Source organism: Miscanthus floridulus, chromosome 5, assembly GCF_019320115.1.
Source record: "Miscanthus floridulus cultivar M001 chromosome 5, ASM1932011v1, whole genome shotgun sequence".
In the NCBI taxonomy this organism is placed as follows: Eukaryota; Viridiplantae; Streptophyta; class Magnoliopsida; order Poales; family Poaceae; genus Miscanthus; species Miscanthus floridulus.
In genome coordinates, this window is record NC_089584.1 from 50,691,949 (window position 1) to 50,714,003 (window position 22,055).

At 46.0% G+C, this 22,055-nt stretch overlaps 2 protein-coding genes across 2 annotated transcripts; one reads left to right on the plus strand and one right to left on the minus strand.

Moving 5' to 3' along the window:
* Nucleotides 1-4,898: 4,898 nt before the first annotated feature.
* On the plus strand, nt 4,899-6,206 carry LOC136452160 (uncharacterized). Its single transcript, XM_066452803.1, has one exon. The coding sequence runs from the start codon at nt 4,899-4,901 to the stop codon at nt 6,204-6,206; it is 1,308 nt and encodes a 435-aa protein (XP_066308900.1).
* Nucleotides 6,207-6,724: 518 nt separating this feature from the next.
* On the minus strand, nt 6,725-13,871 carry LOC136452161 (uncharacterized). The gene is made up of 3 exons (XM_066452804.1): nt 13,651-13,871; nt 9,714-9,811; nt 6,725-7,554 (listed from the first exon to the last, which is right to left on the minus strand). The coding sequence occupies exons 1-3, from the start codon at nt 13,783-13,785 to the stop codon at nt 6,972-6,974; spliced, it is 816 nt and encodes a 271-aa protein (XP_066308901.1). The 5' UTR covers nt 13,786-13,871; the 3' UTR covers nt 6,725-6,971.
* Between the last annotated feature and the right edge of the window lie 8,184 nt (nt 13,872-22,055).

The window sequence follows — 22,055 nt, forward strand, 5'->3', positions numbered from 1 at the left end:
CAAAGCAGAGAAGGACGGGGAGGATTTGGCCTGGCCCGAGGTGGCAGCAGAGCGTGTCGGTTGGCACGGATAGCTCTAAAGAGGTGCGCTTGCGCGTGGTCAACTGCAACAGCGATGCGGCCGGCAACACGATGACGTCGAGAACAGGCGAGGTAGGCCGGTCGAGTAGCAAGGACCAGTTCCCGGCGGCCGGAGTGGTCTGGTCTGCTCGGTAAGGTCACGTCGGCGAAATTGACACGAGCTGAGGCGGACGCAGGATTACGTGCACCCCCGAATTTCGGACAAGACGCTAGCGAGCGAGGGAAACGTCATAGGCGTGCCAGAGCACGGACGCGGGGACAGGATAGGACAGCGCAGTGTGGCCGGCAGAGCAACACAGCGTGACGCGAACGAATTGGATAGTTTTTAAATTCTAACTTCGATTTTGAGCCATCATACATATATATATACTATTAAATAACTTTTACTTACCAAAACAAAAGTTGCATTTTTCTCAATTAAACTTGCGCTCCCGATTTATTCAAGTACTAAATACAACTATATTTTATTTTGTTTATAGTTTTAATCCGATTAACTTCCACCAACAATTATTTCACGCAAAAGTTCATACTTCGCACTAACCCATAGAGCCAAATATTTAAGCGCTATTTAATTACTTTGCTCAATATCGTTTGCTAAAAATGGCATTTTAAACATAAACTCAATATTTAAATTTTAAAATCCGAGAAACTTGTTTAGAAAATTTTACTTAGGCCTAAATCACGGTGCTACACAAGCTCGTAACACCAGGGGTGTTACACTTAGTGTAGTGACCTAGCCATTGTGTGGATAGAGACTATAGAAACTAGAATTATGGTAGGTGGCTTGTATTTTTAGTAGGCTAGCGCAACACTTGCTTCGCCTTATATTTGTCTAACCGGTTTGCTAAGTGTTGTTGTAGAAAATTTTAATAGGATATTCACCCCCTCTAGCCATTAGGACCTTTCACATAGTCTGGTGGGCTTTTGCCAAAACCGTCCAAAAACCTGCTGTCTAGACTCTCTATCCGATGGGACAAGATCGGGTGCACATCAGACTCGCACGTGGCCCACGGAATTGGAAGAGGCTTGCTCCCATGCTCAGAGCCTGTTGGCGGTCCAACCATGCTTGGGCGGCTAGGCCTAGCCATGGTGGTGCCAACACCAGTAGCGCCAGTGCCTGGCCACCACCAGGGCTGATCCAGCCACCCAACCAAGCTCCTTCTTTACCTTTTCAAATGTGCCAACTTAACCAAGTTTTTCATAACATTATGTAAGTGAGTTATCATTTTCCCAATCATTTTGAAAGTTTTTTCACTTGCACCTCACCACTCATCACTAGGATCAATGCATATGCAGAGTTAATCACACCTAGTGTGGCGACCGATGTGGATTTGGGAGTTTTGGCGATAACCCAATACCATGGGAAAAAATCCAGTTGTCGCTTTGCCTTATTCTTTATTGTGTTGCTTCTTGTTGATTGCAAGTTTCTTGAATCTTGAGTGTGAAAGGTCCTAAATGGCTAGAGGGGGTGAATAACCTAATAAAAATTTCTATAAAACACTAGAGCAACCAGTTAGATAACTAAATGGTGAAAGTGCTTTTTGCTCTTGCTCTAATAGGGTTGCAAGCCACCTATCCAAACAATTCTAGTGAATTATGATCACTAAGACACACACAAAGCTAAGTCACTAATTCTACACTAGATGAGCTAGCTAGGAACTAAAACAACTAACTTAGCTACTCAACTAACTAGCTAACTACCTCTACAACAAGATATATAAGAAAGCAATGCAAGAGAGGTAGAGGGGGTTATACCGAGCCGGCAAGTGACAATCAATGAATATCAATAGAATTCCAACGAGACAAATGATACACAATTTTTCTCCCGATGTTCACTTGCTTGCTGGCAAGCTAGTCCCCGTTGTGTCGACCGTTCACTTGGTAGTTCGCGAGCTAATAGGCGTCACAAGCCTAGCCTTACACAAAGGCGCCGCAAGAACCTACACAAAGGAGGGTACTCACCGACACAAGCAATCCACTAGAAGTGCTTTGGCCCTCCGCCAGAAAATAAGCCCAAGAACCCCTCACAATCACGATCGGTGTGGCCACGAACAATCTTCACCTTGTGCCAACACTCCCAAGCTGTTCCAAGCCATCTAGGTGGCGGCAACCACCAAGAGTAACAAGAAAACCACAGCTAGAACGATCTCCAAGCGCCACTAGATGCAATCACTCAAGCAAATACACTCTAGATCACTCTACCAACTCACTTGGATGATGAATCAATTAAGAGAATGAGTGGGAGAGGTATGGCTTAGCTCACAAGGATGCAACAATGATCAAAATGTCCAAGAGAGTGAGCCCAAGTCGGCCAACTTCTATTTATAGAGGCCCCATGCCTCAAGTGACCATTATCGCCAAGCAGCGGTCATCTGGACAGGCGCACAGGCTCCGGACCGAGGGGTCCAGACCAATGGCCATGGGTCTAGTTCCCTGCCCGCGCCAATCAGCCTGCTTCCATGCGTCCTTCTCTTTCAATTTGACTATTGCGCGTGCAACGGCTAACTACCGTGGTTCGGACTGGACACGCACAAGCGCCGTCAGGACCAACTTACACCAGCGTCCGGATGGATCCAGAGAGGTCCCCGAGGGAAAAAAAACGTGTCCGGACCGAGTTCGGACCCTAGGTCTAGACTAACATCGACCGGGTCCGGCCAATTTTGCGCCCTCTCTATTTGTCAAGTTAATTCTTCAGACTGTGGCCACTGGTCTGGACTAGTAACCAGACCAAGTCCGGATCACCACAATGCGCCATGTCACCACTTCGCCTCAATCGGACCGAGTGTCCTTGGTCCGGACCACCTGCACGGTAGGGTCCGGAGCCAGTGGGACAGCTAGGGTATGGTACTAGACCCTCGTACCTTGGTCCGAACCCCCTAGCGCCCAGAGTCCGGTTCACTGAATCTTCTCCAAATCAACTCCAACACTTCAACCCTTGCTTTCAAGTGCTAACCACAATATGTCTCACCAATAGTGCACGTGTATTAGTATTTTCACAAAGCATTTACAAGGGTTAAGAGTTAGCACACTAGGTCCTAATGCATATGCGTGGATGAATTCACCTAGTGGCACCTGATAACCGTTTTAACCATGATTTTTCCCTCTTCATAGTATGGCTATGTATCCTAAACCCAATCAAACCCTTATGGTGTCTTGATTGGCAAAACAAAATCCCTATTTATACCTTTGCCTTGATCTCCATAGAGTTTTGTTTTTCTCTTTCTTCTTTTCCAAGTTGGAGCACTTGATCTTCAACTTTGGCCAACTCCATCACCATGAGTGCCATCATCTAGCTCCACTTGGTGTGTACCAACCTATCTCAATATCACTTTAGAGCCAAAGGTTAGTTCACTAAGGTTTTATCAATTAACCAAAATCAAACTAGAGCTTTCAGAGTGATAACTAGAGTTTACTTTTTTAGTGTGCTTACATTAGGTTTGTTTGTTACAAACGAAGGACCTTAATCTTAGTGTAAACTTTTTTCTAAGGATATGATTAGCGTGCTTACAATAGGTTTCTTTCTTACAAATTAAGGACCTTACTCTGAGTGTCAATTTTTTTCTAAGGATACGATTAGTGTGATGGCCCTAAGAACTTCATAGGTTGCTTTTGTAAGACTTAGGTGTCTTGGTGCTGAGGTGGTTTAGAATTTGCAAAGGCTAAGATTGTTGCTTTAAAATTTTTAGAGCACAACCTCTTGGACCAGTCCGTCCTTTCAACTGGAATGCAAGATTGTTGTGTACTGCTTGCTGTTAGCTCTTTTACTAAATTTGCATATAATTTATTACACCTACTCACATATTACTTGTCTATTAAAATCCGTGTCCGATCAAATTCCGCTCCATGTGAAGCAAGCAATTATAAAAGAGCACAAATGGTACAGAGCGAGGTTTGTCAAATTTCAAAAGAAAGGAACACAACGATTTAATTTGACAGCACGAGATTGTTAAGTCTATGTGAAGCAAGCAATTACAGACTGATTAGTCTACAGATATCAATCAATAAGCTAATTACAATCACATTGGCATAACATTGATTTGAACTAAAGAAGGAAGTTTTTTTCTGTATGGTATAAAGAGAAGGGATTGGAATCACGGTAGCAGCAGAAGTTGTTAAGCACTGGTTGATGTGATCAGTCAAGGAATATCATAGGTAACGGAGGGAATGGTATCCTGGAGGACACAATGAATTTACAAGCAGATGAGTTTGCAACTGATACAACAACAGAGTGAAGAGTTTCAATAATATGCTGGTGACTACGAGATTGAACATTAGTTCACCCTCCCAATGGAGTAAAGTAATCCTTTCGTCTCAGCCCTTTAGATTTAGGCCCCGTTTAGTTTCAAAAAATTTTGCATAGTACCCGTCACATCAAATCTTGCGGCACATGCATGGAGTACTAAATATAGACGAAAAAAAAAACTAATTGCACAGTTGAACGAGAAATCTCGAGACGAAACTTTTGAACCTAATTAGTCTATAATTAGACACTAATTACCAAATACAAACGAAAATGCTACAGTAGCCGAAACCCAAAAATTTTTAGATCTAAACACGCCCTTATAAAGATGCCCGCTGCATTTGGAAGGTTATACCTCCCGATCTCCTCGCATTAATTGTGTCGCGAGCAATCAAATATAGAAGCCTACGAGGCCTAGCCCCTCTGGCGCCTAGCCGTGTTCCACCCCGCCGCCGTGTTGCGTTTGATCCGCCGTGGCACGCGGCCCTCCTATATATACGCCGCCTCGCCCCCGTGCCTAGCATCCGATTACTAGCACGGCGAGGGAAGCAAAACCACCGTGCGGGGGAAGATCGTAAATGGGCCGCCGCAAGGTTTCCATGGGGCTCATCCCGAACCGCCGCCTGCGGGTCTCCACGTTCGGCAAGCGGAAGGAGGGGCTCAAGAAGAAGGCGAACGAGCTCTCCGTGCTCTGCGGCGTCGAGATCGCGCTCGTCGTGGCCCCGGCAGACGGCGAAGGCGGCGCGGGGGCGGCCAAGGCGGACGTGTGGGAGTCCAAGGAGGGCGTGCTGGCCCGGTACCGGGAGCTCGACCCGGAGGTGCGCGCGCGGCACACGTTCCGGGAGTACCTCTACGCCGAGCTGGGCAAGGAGGAGTCCAAGCTCGCCCGCGTGCGCCAGTCCGGGCCCGACGGCCTCGACTGCTGGGACAAGGCGCTGGACGGCGTCGACACCGTGGAGGAGGCGCAGAAGCTGCTCGACGCCATCGACGCCGCCATACAGGCCGCGGACGACAGGCGGAGGGCGCTGGGCATGCCGGTCGTCGACGACGAAGACGGTGGCGCCGGGATCGTGCTCGAGGGGGTCGCTCCGCTCAACTCTGCGCACGTCGACGACGGCTACCTGCTGCACGCGCTCGGCGGCAACGGCGACGCCAACGACCAGGCCATGGCCATGTGGGGCAATAACGGCTTCCACTCGTGCAGCGCCGCCAACATGCAGTATGGCTTCCAGCAATTTAACAGCAGCAACGTCGCCATGGAGGGCTACGACCTGCAGATGGTGCCGGACATGTACAACAACGGCGGCCTCGCCACGGACGCCTACCACTACCAGCCGCGCCATGCCGGCACAATGCAGCACGGCTACGTCTTCCCGTGCGCACGCGCCAGCGCTAGCTACTTCGGCATGCCTTCTGGCTACCAGATGCAGCAGGTGGTCGGCAGTGGCGCTGCCCAGCCCAATCTGGCCATGTCGAGCGCCGACGAGCCATGCCACGCCATGGTGCCATTGCCAGTACTGGAGTACCCCTCAGCCGACCCTAGCCTCAACTACATGGACACGCAGGCGACACACGTTGTCCACGACGGCAGCGGTGGCACGTCCTTCGCCATGGACGCCAGAGGCAACTTCATCAACGCACCACCAGCCTTCTCCGTCGCCAAGAGCACCGATGGTGGCGGCGGCAACTTCATCAGTGCGCCGCCAGCAGCACCTTCCCATACCATGGGCGGCACCAGCGACAACATCACGCCAGCCCAGCCCCTCGCCATGAGCTACGGCGGTGACATGGCAATTGCCGGCAGGTACGCGACGCAGTCCGGCATGCAGCAGCTGCATTACCTCGGTGACCTGGAGGACACGCAGCCTATCCTATGGGGAAACTAACCTCGCTTGCAATCAGATCAACGCTAGTAATAAAGTAGTACTAGTAGTGTCTAGCGTCATAGTAGGGTCAGATGCGCGACATCACGAGTCCGGCAATTTTGGGTGACACAAGATACAAGACTGGCCGCCAAGTTGTGCTGATTGTCGTCGCCGCCACCGCCGCCCATTGTCCCGAGCGATTTTCCCGGCCAGTGAGCAAGGGACAGGGTCTAGGCATATATAGGCAGGTTGTCCATGGTCAGTTTTGTACCTCTGCTTGGTTGATGGATGGAGCAGACAGATTTTAGGATTCAGGAGTTTTGATAGCCTGGATAGTTGCAGCAATTTTGTACCCTAGTCTCTGGAGATTATCCTGGCAATCATGTAAATGTGACATACAAATATACAAGTATACAATCATGCATCTCTCTGTTTCTCTTCCCCACATCAAATGCATAGGTTCAGCGATGAAAATAGACAGCGAACGGTAAACAAATCCAAACAATATACCTTGACAATGCAAGTGACACAGATTGTTTAATTTCTTGCTCTAATAGCTTATCATAATAATCAGTGATATCATCCACGTCACATTGCATTCATAAGGTCTAGATTAATTAGTGTTACAAGCTCACAACCTAGTGTCACATAAGATGATCAAACGGGCCAGGCCACCACTAGAAGACTGTTAACGGTTACTAAATTACCACGGGACATGCAGCATTTTATATATGCTCATCCAAATTTAGATATCGTAATCTGATCCTCGACAAACTTGTTGACCGGTCACACCGTAATCTGATCCTCGACAAAATCAACGTCATGGTGAGGATGTTGGTCTGGGTTTATAGGGCTCTGGTACTTAGCATCCTGGGTTGACTTTGGACAAGAGAGAGGCCTTTGATCCAACTGTACACCCACAGCTTCTTTCTGATCCTGTTCAAGCTCGTCAACATGTACATCAGAACGGCCTTGTTCTTGTTCATGTCCACTGCTGGGTAGCACATCACATGGATGGGGGCTCTGCACCCTCATTTGCACCGATCTCAAAAGTGCGGCTCGCCTCAGATCTCCACCATGGCACATGTCATTAGGTGAGGATGGGATCCGGCCTTCCTGTTCAGTGCCACAACCACGGCGAGCAGGCGAGCAGACCACTGCTGGGAGGGAGCAGCTTGGGAGAGGGTATGGACATGCAGAAGAGAACCAAGTGTGTAGCTTCTGGGGACGGTGTGGAGATGAAGCTGGACTAGTTGACGAATTTCCCAGTACATCTGTTTGATTCCCATTGGTGTTTACTTGAGTGTCATAGTACCTGTAATCATCTGACTCTTCTGACATAGGTGAGTACTGCATGCTCATCTCATCCCTACAAGGATGCAAATAAAACAGTCTGAGATTGTAAACCATAAAAATGTAATAGATAGAATCATAGTAAAAATAACTAAGCAATTGGAGTAAAAGAAGATATATGCAAAGTTCAGTAATTTTTCCAACACAAGCAGAGATACATTCCTAAAATATTTGCAACATCATCATTGATAGCATGAAGAATATTCTGAATTGTAATAAACATCCAGTTGGTTTGAAGTATCAGTAGAAATGGCAACATGATATAAGTATACAGTGGAGAGTTATGCCAGTAGCCAGTAGGTGGTAGGTGCTTTGCAGAGTTATGCCTTTCAACAGGTTTAGTATAGAAAAAAGCTAGGCGAAAGTATGCTGGGTTAAGTTTATACGATATTAAAGTAAGGGATTATACTTATTACATTGTTAAGAGTGATACAAAGAAATCTAATTGCCAACATTTATGACGGTCCAACAGCACAGTGAAAGTAGTAAGGATTGTGTATAATGCATGGATATAATGCATTGATCCCTCGGGCGATATAAATAGAGTGCAAGACTTAGGGAGCAAGATGCCTCCCAGATACATATGGCAATACAAGATTACAATATCCTTAACTACCAAATATACTCTAATATGCCCCACAGTCGTAGTAGGAGCATCGAAAATAATCAGACTAAGAAGCCGAAGACTAAAATCTACTGCAGGCGTAGCAACATTGCAATGCAGATGCTGCTACTGGAGTAGAAACCAACAAGTAGCTCATGCAGATGATAGCCCTTTTAGTCACAGAAGTAGTCAAGGTCGAGGTGGACGTGGTCCAAGCCATGGAAGGGAGGCACAAGTCCGAAGCATCAACAATAGAGGCACACAAGCACACATAATCACCAGCTTCTCGCTGACAACCGCAGCAGGACAAAGAGCCGGTCAGATGGCGAAGATAGGCCAGGCTACTCGGACGCATCAACGAGCGCTCACACCCCTAATGGCAGCAGCTCGGTGTCCCCAAGGGCCTCCTCTGCAGACATGTGTTCGCGCTTAAGGGCAGTGGCAGTAGCAGCGAAGGGGAGGGGCGAGGCAGATCAGGCACGGCTAGGGAGAGGGTGGCAATTCCTGACAATGGCGACTCGACGGGACAGCATAGAGGATCAACAATGACAATGAGTAGCAGGCAGCCCATCAATGCCCACGGCGAGCCATCCTGATGATTTGTTGCTGCTCGATGCTAAGGTGACAGATCAATTATATATGTACAGCCAAAACCTTCCTATGAGGGCACTTCCCCCAGCGGAGATAGATCTCCCCCAAGGCGGTGAGGCGGCAGTGGTAGTGGAAACGTCAACTCAGGATCAAAACCCTGAACTCATGACACCATGAAAGTGGGAAGGATTGCGTATAATGCGTGGATATATTGCATTGAGCCCTTGGGCAGTATAAATGGACCCTAAGACTTAGGAGGCAAGACGCCTCCCAGATACATATGGCAATATGGGATTGCAATATCCCCAGCTACCAAATATATACTCTAATACACAGGTTTGAAATATTGGAAGCCAGGGCCAAAAGGTATATCCATGTCAAGAAATCGTGACCTGTACTTACATTCTCCTTTTTCATGCACACAGGTAGTATTGCTATGTGACTAGCTGTCTAGCTGACTGCCATGGTAATATCCAGGTCTCAAAGACTTGGCCTTACCCGGGCTCAGTGCTTGAATGGCTGAACCAAACCATGTCAGCAATGTTAAAGGAGTAACATGTAGCTGGATTGCTAATATTACTTGGGTGACGTGGTTCAAAAGTGAAGCTCCTTTTCACTCTACCTATCAGATGTAATAACATATTCAAAGTACAGCTTCAGAATCCGGCCACTAAGAGCTAATCCAAACAAAGCCTTTCTAAAAAGGTAGTGTGGTTCGTTAAGTACAGATCCCTTCTGTTCAGATAAAATTTCCAGTGAAATTCAAAGACAAATTCTCTGTTTTGTATGTCCTAGCACATGAACCTGACCTGAAGAGTTTCAATTTTGATTATGATGAAATATATTATCAGCTTTATGAAGTTACTAAATAGTGAAGATGTAACACATATCAACTTATACTGATAATGTGTGTGATTGGACATATAGAGAAACTTTTTTAATAGAGAACGAGGATGTATAGAGAATTAAAGTATGAATACCTAATGCAATAAGCATTCTCCAGTCTCATTGGGGACCCCATGATATTGTCAGGAGCTGAATCTCCAACGGACAAGCCATTCATGCTGGATGCCATTATCTGCAAGAGCCTATGCAACAATTGAGGATTTATACACGTAAAATGCAGGAACAACAACAACAACAAAGCCTTTAAATCCCAAACAAGTTGGGGTAGGCTAGAGTTGAAACCCAGCAAAAGCCATCAAGGTTCAGGCACGTGAATAGCTGTTTTCCAAGCACTCCTATCTAAGGCTAAGTCTTTGGGTATATTCCATCCTTTCAAGTCTCATTTTATTGTCTCTACCCAAGTCAACTTCGGACTTCCTCTGCCTCTCTTCACGTTACTATCCTAACTTAGGATTCTACTATGCACCGGTGCCCCTGAAGGTCTCCGTTGGACATGTCAAAACCATCTCAACCGGTATTGGACAAGCTTTTCTTCAATTGGTGCTACCACTAATCTATCACGTATATCATCGTTCCGAACTCGATCCCATCTTATATGACCGCAAATCCAACGCAACATACGTATTTCCACGACACTTATCTGTTGAACATGTCGTCTTTTCGTAGGCCAATATTCTGCACCATACAACATAGCAGGTCTAATCGTCGTCCTATAAAACTTACCTTTTAGCTTATGTGGTACCATTTTGTCACATAGGACACCAGATGTTTGGCGCCACTTCATCCACTCGACTTTGATTCTATGACTAACATCTTCATCAATATCCTCGTCTCTCTGTAGCATTGATCATAAATATCGAAATGTATCATTCCTAGGCACTACTTGACCTTCCAAACTAATATCTTCCTCCTCCTGAGTAGTAGTGCCGAAGTCATATCTCATATACTCAGTTTTAGTTATACTGAGTTTAAAACCTTTGGACTCCAAAGTCTCCCGCCATAACTCCAGTTTATAATTCACTCATGTTTGGCTTTCATCAACTAGCACTACATCGTCCGCGAAAAGCATACACCAAGGGATGTCCCCTTGTATGTCCCTTGTGACCTCATCCATCACTACAGCAAACAGATAAGTGCTCAAAGCTGACCCTTGATGTAGTCCTATCCTAATCGGGAAGTCATCTGTGTCTCCATCACTTGTTCGAACACTAGTCACAACATTGTGGTACATGTCCTTAATGAGCCCGACGTACTTTGTTGAGACTTTATGTTTGTCCAAAGCCCACCACATAACATTCATTGGTATTTTATCATAAGCCTTCTCCAAGTCAATAAAAACCATATGTAAGTCCTTCTTCTCCCTATACCGCTCTATAACTTGTCTTATTAAGAAAATGGCTTCCATGGTTGACCTTTCGGGCATAAAACCAAATTAGTTCATAAAGACCCACGTTATTGCTCTCAAGCGATGCTCGATAACTCTCCCCTATAGCTTCATAGTATGGCTCATCAACTTAATTCCCCGGTAATTAATACAACTTTGAATATCCCCTTTATTCTTGTAGATCGGTATCAATATACTTCTCCTCCACTCGTCAGGCATCTTGTTTGATCGAAAAATATGGTTAAACAGCTTGGTTAGCCATATTATAGCTATGTCCCCGAGACATCTCCACACCTCGATTGGGATACCATCCGATCCCATCGCCTTACCTCCTTTCATCCTTTTCAACGCCTCTCTGACCTCAGATTCTTGAATTCTCCGCACAAAGCGCCTATTGGTGTCATCAAAAGAGTTATCCAACTAAAAGGTTGTGTTCGTATTCTCACCATTGAACAATTTGTCAAAATATTCTTGCCATCGATGTCGGATCTCATCCTTCTTCACCAAGAGATACTCCCTTTCATCCTTAATGCACTTAACTTGGTTGAAGTCCCTTGTCTTTCTCTCACGAACCCTAGCCATCCTATAAATGTCCTTCTCTCCTTCCTTTGTACTCAAATGTTGGTAAAGATCCTCGTATACTCTACCCTTTGCCACAGTTACAGCTCGCTTTGCAGTTTTCTTTGTCACCTTATACTTCTCTATGTTGTCCATACTCCTGTCATGGTACAAGCGTCTATAGCATTCTTTCTTCTCCTTAATAGCTATTTAGACTTCCTCGTTCCACCACCAAGTATCTTTAGTCTCGCCTTCAATTCCTTTGGTTACTCCACACACCTCTGAGACCACCTTCCGAATGTTGGTTGTCATCTTCTCCCACATGTTGTTTATGTCCTCTTCTTCCTTCCAAGAGCCATCTTTGATAACCCTTTCCCTGAATACCTCTGACGTCTCCCCTTTTAGTTTCCACCACTTTGTTCTTTCAATCTTACCTTTATCCCTACTGACACGCACCTGAAAACGAAAGTCTGCCACCAAAAGCTTATGTTGAGAAACAACATACTCCCCTGGTATCATCTTGCAACCCAAGCATGCTCGTTTGTCCTTTCTTCTTGCGAGGACAAAGTCAATCTGGCTAGCGTGTTGTCCACTACTGAAGGTCACTAGATGAGATTCTCTCTTTCTAAAGAAAGTGTTGGCTATCATCAGGTCAAAAACTACCACAAAGTCCAGAACTTTCTCCCCCTCCTGATTCCTACTACCATACCCAAAACCTCCATGAACTGCCTCGAAACCTACGCTTGTAGTACCTACATGCCCATTAAGATCCCCTTCTATAAAAAGCTTCTCACTACTAGGTACAGCTCTAATCAGGTCATCTAAGTCTTCCCAGAACTGTCTCTTAGCACTCTCGCCGAGGCTTACTTGGGGGACATACGCACTAATTACGTTCAAGACCATATCACCAACAACAAGCTTGACTAAGATAATCCTATCTCCTTGCCTTCTCACTCCCACCACACCATTCTTGAGGCTCTTATCAATTAAAACTCATACTCTATTTCTATTCGCGACTGTCCCTATGTACCAAAGTTTTAAACCTGTATTGTACACCTCCTTCGCCTTCTGACCCTTTCATTTAGTCTCTTAAACGCATAATATATTTACACGTCTCCTAGTCGCTGTATCAACTAATTCCTTAACTTTTTGTAAGTGACCCTACATTCCACTACCTAAACGGATCCTAGTTGGTTCGACTAGCTTCCTTACCCTTCGCACCCGTCGACTCAGATGTGAAGACCCTTACTCATTTTTCACTACACCTGGACGCCGATGTAGCGCGCCACTAAGGAAGCGACGACCCGATCCTTACTTGACACCATGCCCAGATCGCGACACGGCCCGTCACCAAGGGGAACATGTGAATATTTTCAGAATGTATAAGATCTGATGCTAAACAAAATCCTATAAAATGCCAAACGGTTAGCCTTACTTTTCGGCAGCTAAAGGACACTTGTAGCTATGGAAATTTGATCTGTATGTATTGAGTTTTACTGAAACAGCAACATATCTCTGTATATAAGCTAAGATCATCTAGAAATATACCAATTGTATGATATTTTCAGAACGACACTCCCCTTTATTATTGATGATGAATCGAAACAATACACGCCTCCGCCATTCTGCTCAACCTAATTAGCATTTAGTATATGGCCTAGGATAAAAGGTGAGATAGTATTTGGCCCTGAATCAGTTTATGATTTCCAACCAACCAGGATACTGGAATGGAATGTAGCTCAATCAAGTGGACCCTAAGCAAATGATACAATGATTTGGATTTCCTTCCCCAAATCCTGAAAAAACGGCAAATTAGAGGGGTGGCCTTCCCCACCGAACAGTGACAGAGAAATCCATCAGACGTCGAGAGGATTAGCAGCGGCACGGCCCACGCTCATCCTGTGCCCCACCCACGCGTTACCGCCAAGGCACACGACGCGAGCCATCTATTCTCCCCAGTCCCCACCAAGTTCGGGTCTACGAACGAACGCACACGGAAATTGCCCAATCGCGGAACCAAGTTATTCTGCTCGCATGACATGACAGAGAGACGGACGGACGGAACGGACCTCGGTGAGGTAGCGCTTGTGGGAGTGGAGGTTGTCGACGTAGACGTCCTCCTCCGGGTCGGGGACCCTCCCGCGCTTGCCGCCGCTGGGCGCCGGAGACATTGCGGCCTGGCCTCCACCGCCGCCGCCGACCATTTGTGCAGTGGAACTGTGGAAGTAAAAGCTCCCTCCGGGTCCGGACACCGGGCGAGGCGAGTGAAGGCAGTGTGTTGCAATGAAAAAAAAACGCTTCCCGTTCCCGTTACTAGCGAGCTCCCTCCCGCTCTCTTTTCTATCCTGTCTTCCATGCAATACCTATGATTTTTATAACAAACACAAATAAATGTATACATGTATAATGATATTGCATATTAGTTTGTTGAATGTTGCAAATATGTAGTCCATAAGCCCAGTAGAACAACTAGTAGCAGTAGCCCAAGAACTCAGAATGACAGAAACCCCCATCGACTCTATTCCCATCCATGTCTCCTACTCCTCTCCGTCGCTCGCATCGACCGGAAGGGCGGCAGCTGCACCGGCGGGTGGCGGCACAGCGGCATGGTAGGTCGGCTCTCCCCCTCGGCCCTTCAGCCCTTGCCTGGTCGCCCCCTCGCCCCTTGGCCTTCGGCAATCGGGCCTCGACAAAACCAACGCGGCAGCGCCTTGCGCCCGGCACTCCTATGGCGGCAGCGGCGGTCATTGGTGTTTGCAGGCTCCCCTTCGGCTCTGGCATCTAGACACTACTGGATTCAGGTTCTTTGCCGAGTGCCTGAGTCACTCGGCAAAGGCCAAATTGCACTCGGCAAAGAACACACGGCAAAAAATTGATCGGCAAAGTCATATTTGCCGAGTGTCTTTTATCGGGTACTCGGCAAAGGCTTTGCCGAGAGCCCCGGGGGCACTCGGCAAAGAAAAACGACTGTCACGGCGCCGGTCTCGTTGACGGTCGCTTTGCCGAGTGCCAACACTGTAGGCACTCGGCAAAGATTTTTTATTTTTTTTAAAAAAAATCTTTACTGAGTGCCCTCTATTCGGCGCTCGGCAAAGTTTGAATTTTTTTTTTTAAAAAAATTCTTTGTCGACTGCCCTCTGGCCGGCACTCGGTAAAGTTTGAATTTTTTTTAAAAAAAATGCTTTGCCGAGTGCCATGGTCATGGCACTCGGCAAAGCTGGAAAAATGGTTTTCCGAGCGCCCATTTTTCCAGCTTTGCCGAGTGCTGTGACCATGGCACTCGCCAAAGGGGTCCTTTGCCGAGTGCAACACTCGGCAAAGTGATCCAAAACGGTAATTTTTTTTTTTTACATTCCATCATTACAAATAAATTCATACAAACATATATCATATATATATATATATATATATATATCGTCCATCACATATATATCTCATCCATCACATATATATCTCATCCATCCACACATCCATCCACACATATCACATCCATCGCAATATATATCACATATATAATAATAAGTGCTCAAGTCCATCTCAATAAATCCACAAGTCCATCAAAGTCCACAAGTGCATCACAAGTATATCACAAATCCATCACCAAGTGAACAACAAATGAAAAAATACAACGTGCACTCATCTCGACCACTACGACTGTGGTGAAGGCCCAGCTCCATCATTCGGAGGTGCATGAGGTGGATTATTCGAACCACCGTCCGATAGAGACTGCACAAAGGAAAAAAGATTACATGTGAGACAAGATTATTTGGATAACTAATCTAGGAAGGTAGAGGCCATACAAGCAAAGCACAAGCGAAAGTAAAAAACTTTCATACTCACAGGAGTAGCTGGAGTTGCAGGACGCGGAGGCGAAGGTGGAACCAACAGCCCAGCTGGTAGAGAGAAGCCCACACGTTGCCCAAGCCCTTGTAGGAACTCTGTAATGTTCGTCAGCCTCTGTGCCTGGGCCTACCGCTCGGCCCGCTCGGCCTCCCACTCGGCCTCTAGCTGGGCCGCCATCCTCTGGTGCCCGGCCTCCAGCTCCTGACGTTGCCTCATTTCTTGTTCCAGCCGGGCCTGCAATATTTCACTCCAATGTTTCAGTAATGCAAAGCTAATTAAGGTGTGTAAAGATCAATGTATGACGAGTAAAACAGGAATAACCTCGAGTGCGTCGACCCGGTGTTGTGCAGCGGTCGGCCGTCTGCGAATGGCCGGGCTCTCGCTCGTGCTCCGTGCTCGGATCTGGGAGAGAGAGGGAGTAGAGGCCGTGTCGATGACGTCGTCGCCAAGCCAAAACTGCCCATGCTTCTTGCCTTGCCCCGCCATCATGACGGCCTCTCCATCGAAGTCCTAGGTGCTCGGATCGTGGTCTGGTCCATGGAGCGACCTCACCACCTCATTGTACTCACTGATGCAGGAGTGGACGCTCGGGTTCGTGTATGCCTCGGGCGGATCCTCCAGGTTGAAGGAGACGTCGGACGTCGCCTTGCCCTTGTGGGCCATACACCATGCCTGGAAGTCCGAGCAAGCCTGGCCACTATGTGACGCCGACTGCGAGAAAGACAGCACGATGATTACAAATCAGGCAGAACTAGGTGTCACAATAGATAAATGAATTCGTGTACCCATGCTTGATTGTATCCGGTGAGGTTGCGGCTGCCTTGATGGTGTGCTGGACCTTGCATCTACAAACGACGGTCCCAGGCATCCCTGTGCATCTTGAGATACTCCTCCGTGAACCACCTCTCCACCATCATCGCTCAGGACTCAGGATACACTTAGCACCACCAGGAAATCATCTACATGTCATCAAGTATTGAACATATAAGATCAAATTAAACCAACTTAATCTCAAAATGAATCAATATTGATGTTCTTCATTTATCTCAAGGTACTGCTCCTAGGTCTGCTGCATCTCTCTTGCGTCTTTCTTGGTTTTCCTCTCTCCAAGCTTCGACCCATAGTAGGTTACAATGGCCTGGATGCGCGCCTCGTGATGCATGTTGGTGACGAGTTTTTTACAGGCTTTGGTAGTCACCTGCTCCGCCCTGGCCTCAAATCCCTCCTCGCATCTGTAATAAGTCTGCATACAAAAGTGATGTATCCATTCATTATTTTAAGAAAAGTCCAATAAATGCGACGTATTGAGCAATGTTGTGCGAAGGAGACTTACCCAAAACTCTACCTTCACCCGTGCCGCCTTGTTGGGGTACTCCGCATCGATGGCGACGGCGTAGTGGTCAAACAAGTAGATCGGCTCTACCTTCGATGCATACATGACAATGCCAGGGAAGTGTTGCCTGCACAGAAGACCCAGGATGTCGTTGACTAGCCGTACGCTACCACCCGATGGCTGGCGGGCGCACGGGCGGCCTAGCGTCGCAGGCAGTGTGGGCACGCGGGCGGCGCGGGCGCGGGCGATGGCGCGTGCGTGTGTGCGGGGTGTGTGGGCCGGCCCAGCCGGTGGGGTTAAATCCCCCTTTGCCGAGTGCCCTAGATCTGGCACTTGGCAAAGAAGGTTTTTTTAAAAAAAATCTTTGCCGAGTGTCCCCGATCTGGCACTCGGCAAAGATTTTTTTTTAGAAAATACTTTGCCGAGTGCCCCTGACACCACGCTCGGCAAAGTTTCAATATTTTTTTTTAATTTCTTTGCCGAGTGCCCACTGATTCAGCACTCGACAAAGATAGGAATTAAAAAATTACTTTTTTTTAAATACCTTTGCCGAGTGCCCCTGTGAAGGCACTCGGCAAAGAGGAAATTTCTAAAAAAAATTCAAAAACATCTTTGCCGAGCGTCTTATTCTTGGCACTTGGCAAAGACCCCCTTTACCGAGTGCCATGCCCCGGCGCTCGGCAAATTTTTATTTTGTTGTTGGCCTCCAATTTTTTTGTGCAGGCCTTTTTAAGTACCAGGAACTCCTCATTAGAATTTGGGAATTTTTTTTGGCTTTTTGATATATTTAGTTACTTTATTTCATTTACTTGAATTTTTTCAAAAAATATAAATTTGAACTGCACGTGGTACGAATAATGGAATTTAATGATTCAAAAAATGATAGTCATGTTACTGAGTGTAGTGTGAGGCCGTATCCAGGAATGGACCTGAAATTTCGGACATCTTGTTCACGAAACATGACCGCGAACTTACGTGCGAAGTGTTTTTAAATTCTATAAAAAGAAAACGAAGTCCGAAAATTATGAAACTTGTTGAGATGTCGTGTTTCGTAAACAAGATATCCGAAATTTCGGGTCTGTTTCTGGATACGGCCTCACACGACACTCAATAACATGACTATCATTTTTTGAATCATTAAATTCCATTATTCGTACGTTCAAATTTATATTTTTTGAAAAACTTCAAGTAAACGAAATAAAGTAACTAAATATATAAAAAACCACAAAAAAATCCCCAAATTCTAACGAGTTCCTAGTACTTAAAAAGGGCTGCACAAAAAATTTGGAGGCCAAAAACAAAACAAAAAAAATTGCCGAGCGCCGGGGCATGGCACTCGGCAAAGGGGGTCTTTGCCGAGTGCCAAGAATAAGGCACTCGGCAAAGACATTTCAAAAAAAAATATTGAAACTTTGCCGAGCGCCGTGTCAGGGGCACTCGACAAAGTATTTTCTGAAAAAAAAAATCGTTGCCGAGTGTCTAACAGCAAGCACTCGGCAAAGAAGGATGTGGCCGAACACCGTTACGCGGGACAGCCTATGCCGAGTGCCGCTCTTTTGCCGAGAGCCTGGCACTCGGCAAAGAAGTCCTTTGCCGAGTGTCCTTCTTTGCTGAGTGCAATTCTTTGCCGAGTGCGGCACTCGGCAAAGAAGGTCTTTGTCGAGTGCCCGATTTTTGACACTCGGCAAAACAGTTTGCACTCGGCAAAGAACCTGTTTCCCGTAATGAGACCTCCCCCTCGGCACCTCTCTTATCTTGGGCTTGAAGCAATAGCAAGGCGAACACAAAAGATCATAGATCCATTGTTAACTCTTCAGAGTAAAAATTAAAGGTTACATTTTCTATTTTTTTTTGTTGCATTGTGTTCCTTTTTTTTAAGGAATGTTGCATTGTGTTCTTGTAACGTAGATAAAGAATTTATAGTTTGATTATTATAAGGGGCGACACCAAATACGGTTCACTAGGCCTAGTGCCTTGTTATCAGGGTAAAAAAATATTTTACTTAGCATATATTTAAAAAAAATTATATATACTGATCAATTTTGTACTGGTTTTGCCTATTATTACTATTGCATATATACATTGAAAAAAAATTATGCGTCAAATACTCAGCCCTGACATCCTGGCTCCGCCACTGCCTATCCGGTGTATTGAGATGCGTCGACGTGTCGACCCGCGCGTGGGTCGGCATCGGCAAGAATCAAGCGCAAGGTCCCCCTCTCGCTTTTCGCTTTTCTGTTTCGTCGTGTACTCGTGTCGAGCAGACGAGAGGAGCCACCTTCTTCTCTTTTGTTTACTCATTGATTGGATTTGATGAAATGATGAAACGATCTGAGCTGCTTTTCTGCATCCAGGATTTCAGGATCTGAAATTCCCTGTCAGCCGGCATGTTCCCTGGCGAACAGAAATTTGACCAGACGGTGAGAGAGACGGATTCCTTGGTCCACGTGACCACGTCCAACCTCATCGTCCAATGCCGACGCCACTTGATTGCATGATCCGGCGTGACCGCGTGTTCACTGTTCACTGCCCCGGTTAGTTGTGTGCCTGTCATCATAGAATAGAGGACAGGAGGATGTGTTGGTTGGCCGCGGTGTCCAGCTGCCTAGCCACACAGTTTCCCAATTTGATTTCGGACGACGTCTGGGTTAGGATCGCTAGACTGGCTAGGCAAACATGATCCATTCAGCTCCAAAATGTATCTAGGCGCATGTTTTTTTTTCATTCCTTTCTTTTTCCTTCGGTTCCTCCTCCCTCTGTTTGTTTCTTCTAAAAAATAAAGAATGGGCTCACGGGCTCTATTGCGCCACACCAACATTCCATAACACATACCACTTCATCACTTCATGGTTAATCTGTTAGCATGGCGACGCGAGGCAACATGAAAAACTGATTGGACCTGTTTCAAGTGGGAGCAGTGCCCTCTTGTATTTGCGACCTATGTCGTCTAGCTACCTTGACCAAAATTTGGCCTAGTCCAATGATTTCAGCTCATATTTGAAGCGCAAAACAATTATGCTTGAGCAAGGCAATATCCTCCGTGTTTCATGCATAGTCGCATTTGGTAGCTTGGATAGAAGATGAACCGGTTAGACAAGATTTGGAAATATGAATGAGTAGTCTCGCAATTAGATGGTCGTAGGCTTAGTATGGTAGTGCTATGGTTCTTTCTGCAATTTTGACTTGTCAATTAGTTGCATGTTTCTTATATGCTTAGAATCGGTAGGTCAGTGCACTTGGCCTTGTTTGCAGTTCTTGTAATAATGAAGCTATGATACATTGTCTTTGATATTTTGTAGATGGATCATTTAGTGCTTATGTTTCGCAGTGGGAGTGTCAAAGATATTAGGGTGTTTTCCCCACAAAAAAAGATATTAGGGAGTTTTAGAATACGAAGAAAGTGGTTGAGTTGTTTGAAAGTCGGCCTAGTTTTAATGAGCTTGTATGTCATGCAAGGGAGAAGTTTGATAATGAGGTCGCATTGTGAGGATAGTTTGATTATAGGAAGGATAGTGCACATTAAGTGCTGATGAACTTGTCAACCGAGCAGCATTGGAGGTATTACAAATAGGTTCTGAAAGGGGCTAACATGAGTTGTTTTGAGGTGGTGGTTGACAGTGGGCATAGGAAAAACATGTAAACACAAGCCTTGATGTTGGAGTTATTAAAGGATAACAGACAGAGGAAGTTGGGCTAGTGGTGAAGCTAACTAAAGAGCTTAACATGTTGGAGGCGCCCAATGGTTTTGAATAGGTGTTGACCCATCTAATGGCCTTTGAGAATTTTTTGGGGTCGGGGAGGGGATTTCGGAGCATGATGATCTTATACAAATGGCATCGTTAACAATGACTGATGTTGGGACAATTGAGGAGGAGGCCAACAAGGACGACGATCATATTTCCCTTGGTTTGGATGAAGAAGAACAAGCAGAAGGTGGCGGAGAAGGACACGATGAAGACAATGGTTTGGATACACAGAGGAGGAATAGGGTAATGAGGATGGAGATAGGATGAAGTTCATGTAAATCAGAGGGTTTATGACGAGTTCATGAAAGATTGTCATTGTACAAGTACAAGGCCGAGCAGTTGTGGCAGCTCAAGGTGGTACATGCTGAGGTTCCTAGTGTACCTAACTACAATCTACACAAAAAGTGTACCTAACTACAATGGTATTAGCACGACCAATAAGACCATATGTAATGATAGACAAGGCCATATGTAACTACAATGATATTAGCACATAAAACACTGCAAAAAGAAAACAAATATTTAAGTAAATAGGTTAAGAGATCGAATGAGGCATATCATATAATTGTTATAGGATGATGGATATATTTTAATAAATCTATCCACCTCCGATAAGCAATTAGTAATGTCCTTCTGAAATATCTAGAGCCACCATTTGATGATTGTCACAAGCATTTCTCAGAACAATCCGCTTATCTTCTCTGCTCTGCCAAAAGCTTCATCAACTCTAGAAAATCCCCGCATTATCTGACTCTGGTGACTCGTCAGGACCACGAAAAGCTAACCCTTGATGCAACAAGTACCTAACAACATTTATACAAGTACTTAGTTGAATAAAATACTCATCTTTTGTAACATCTTTCTGTTTGTTGAGAGCAAAAACATGGATTGGTTTGGCTTCAACAAACTGTGCGTGCGCAGCCGAGGGCAGGAAGGTGAGCGTGCACGGGTTGCCAGCGTTGGCAAGGTGTGGGCTAGCGGCCAACGGGATGGAGGGCGCGTAGGTCGGCGGCAAGCCGAAGGATAAGGAAGGGGGCAAAAGCGACATTTCATGTAGGCATGCCATGCTGGAGAGGTGAGTTGGAGCGCCATGCAAGCAAAATGTCTAGAAACGTAAATTTTTCACTTCTCGATGGCAAAAATGTAGGAGCGCTTTGTAAAGTTGGCAATTGAGCCCGTGCCAAACGTAAAAGTGGCAAAAAAAATTAAATATCCCTCCTAATAGTAGTTCAAGCAAAATTTAATTATAACCTCCGAGATCCAAACAACTCATGGTATGTGACGTCGTGCCCAAGATTCTGGGATTCTTTCCTCAAAAAATCTTGAAGCCCACCATATTGGACGAAATTCAGAAAATTCAGATCGTTATGGTATCCACTCAAAATCTGAATGAAAATTTGAGCAAATATAAACAAAATTTCCCCAAACGATCAGGAATGGCAGTGGGCTTGGATAGGGTGCACGTAGCGCCAACGGGGAACACGCAGGTGGCGGGGAGGGCAGCTACGATGTGGTGGTGGCAGCATGGGGTGCAAGATAGCAGCAACGATGC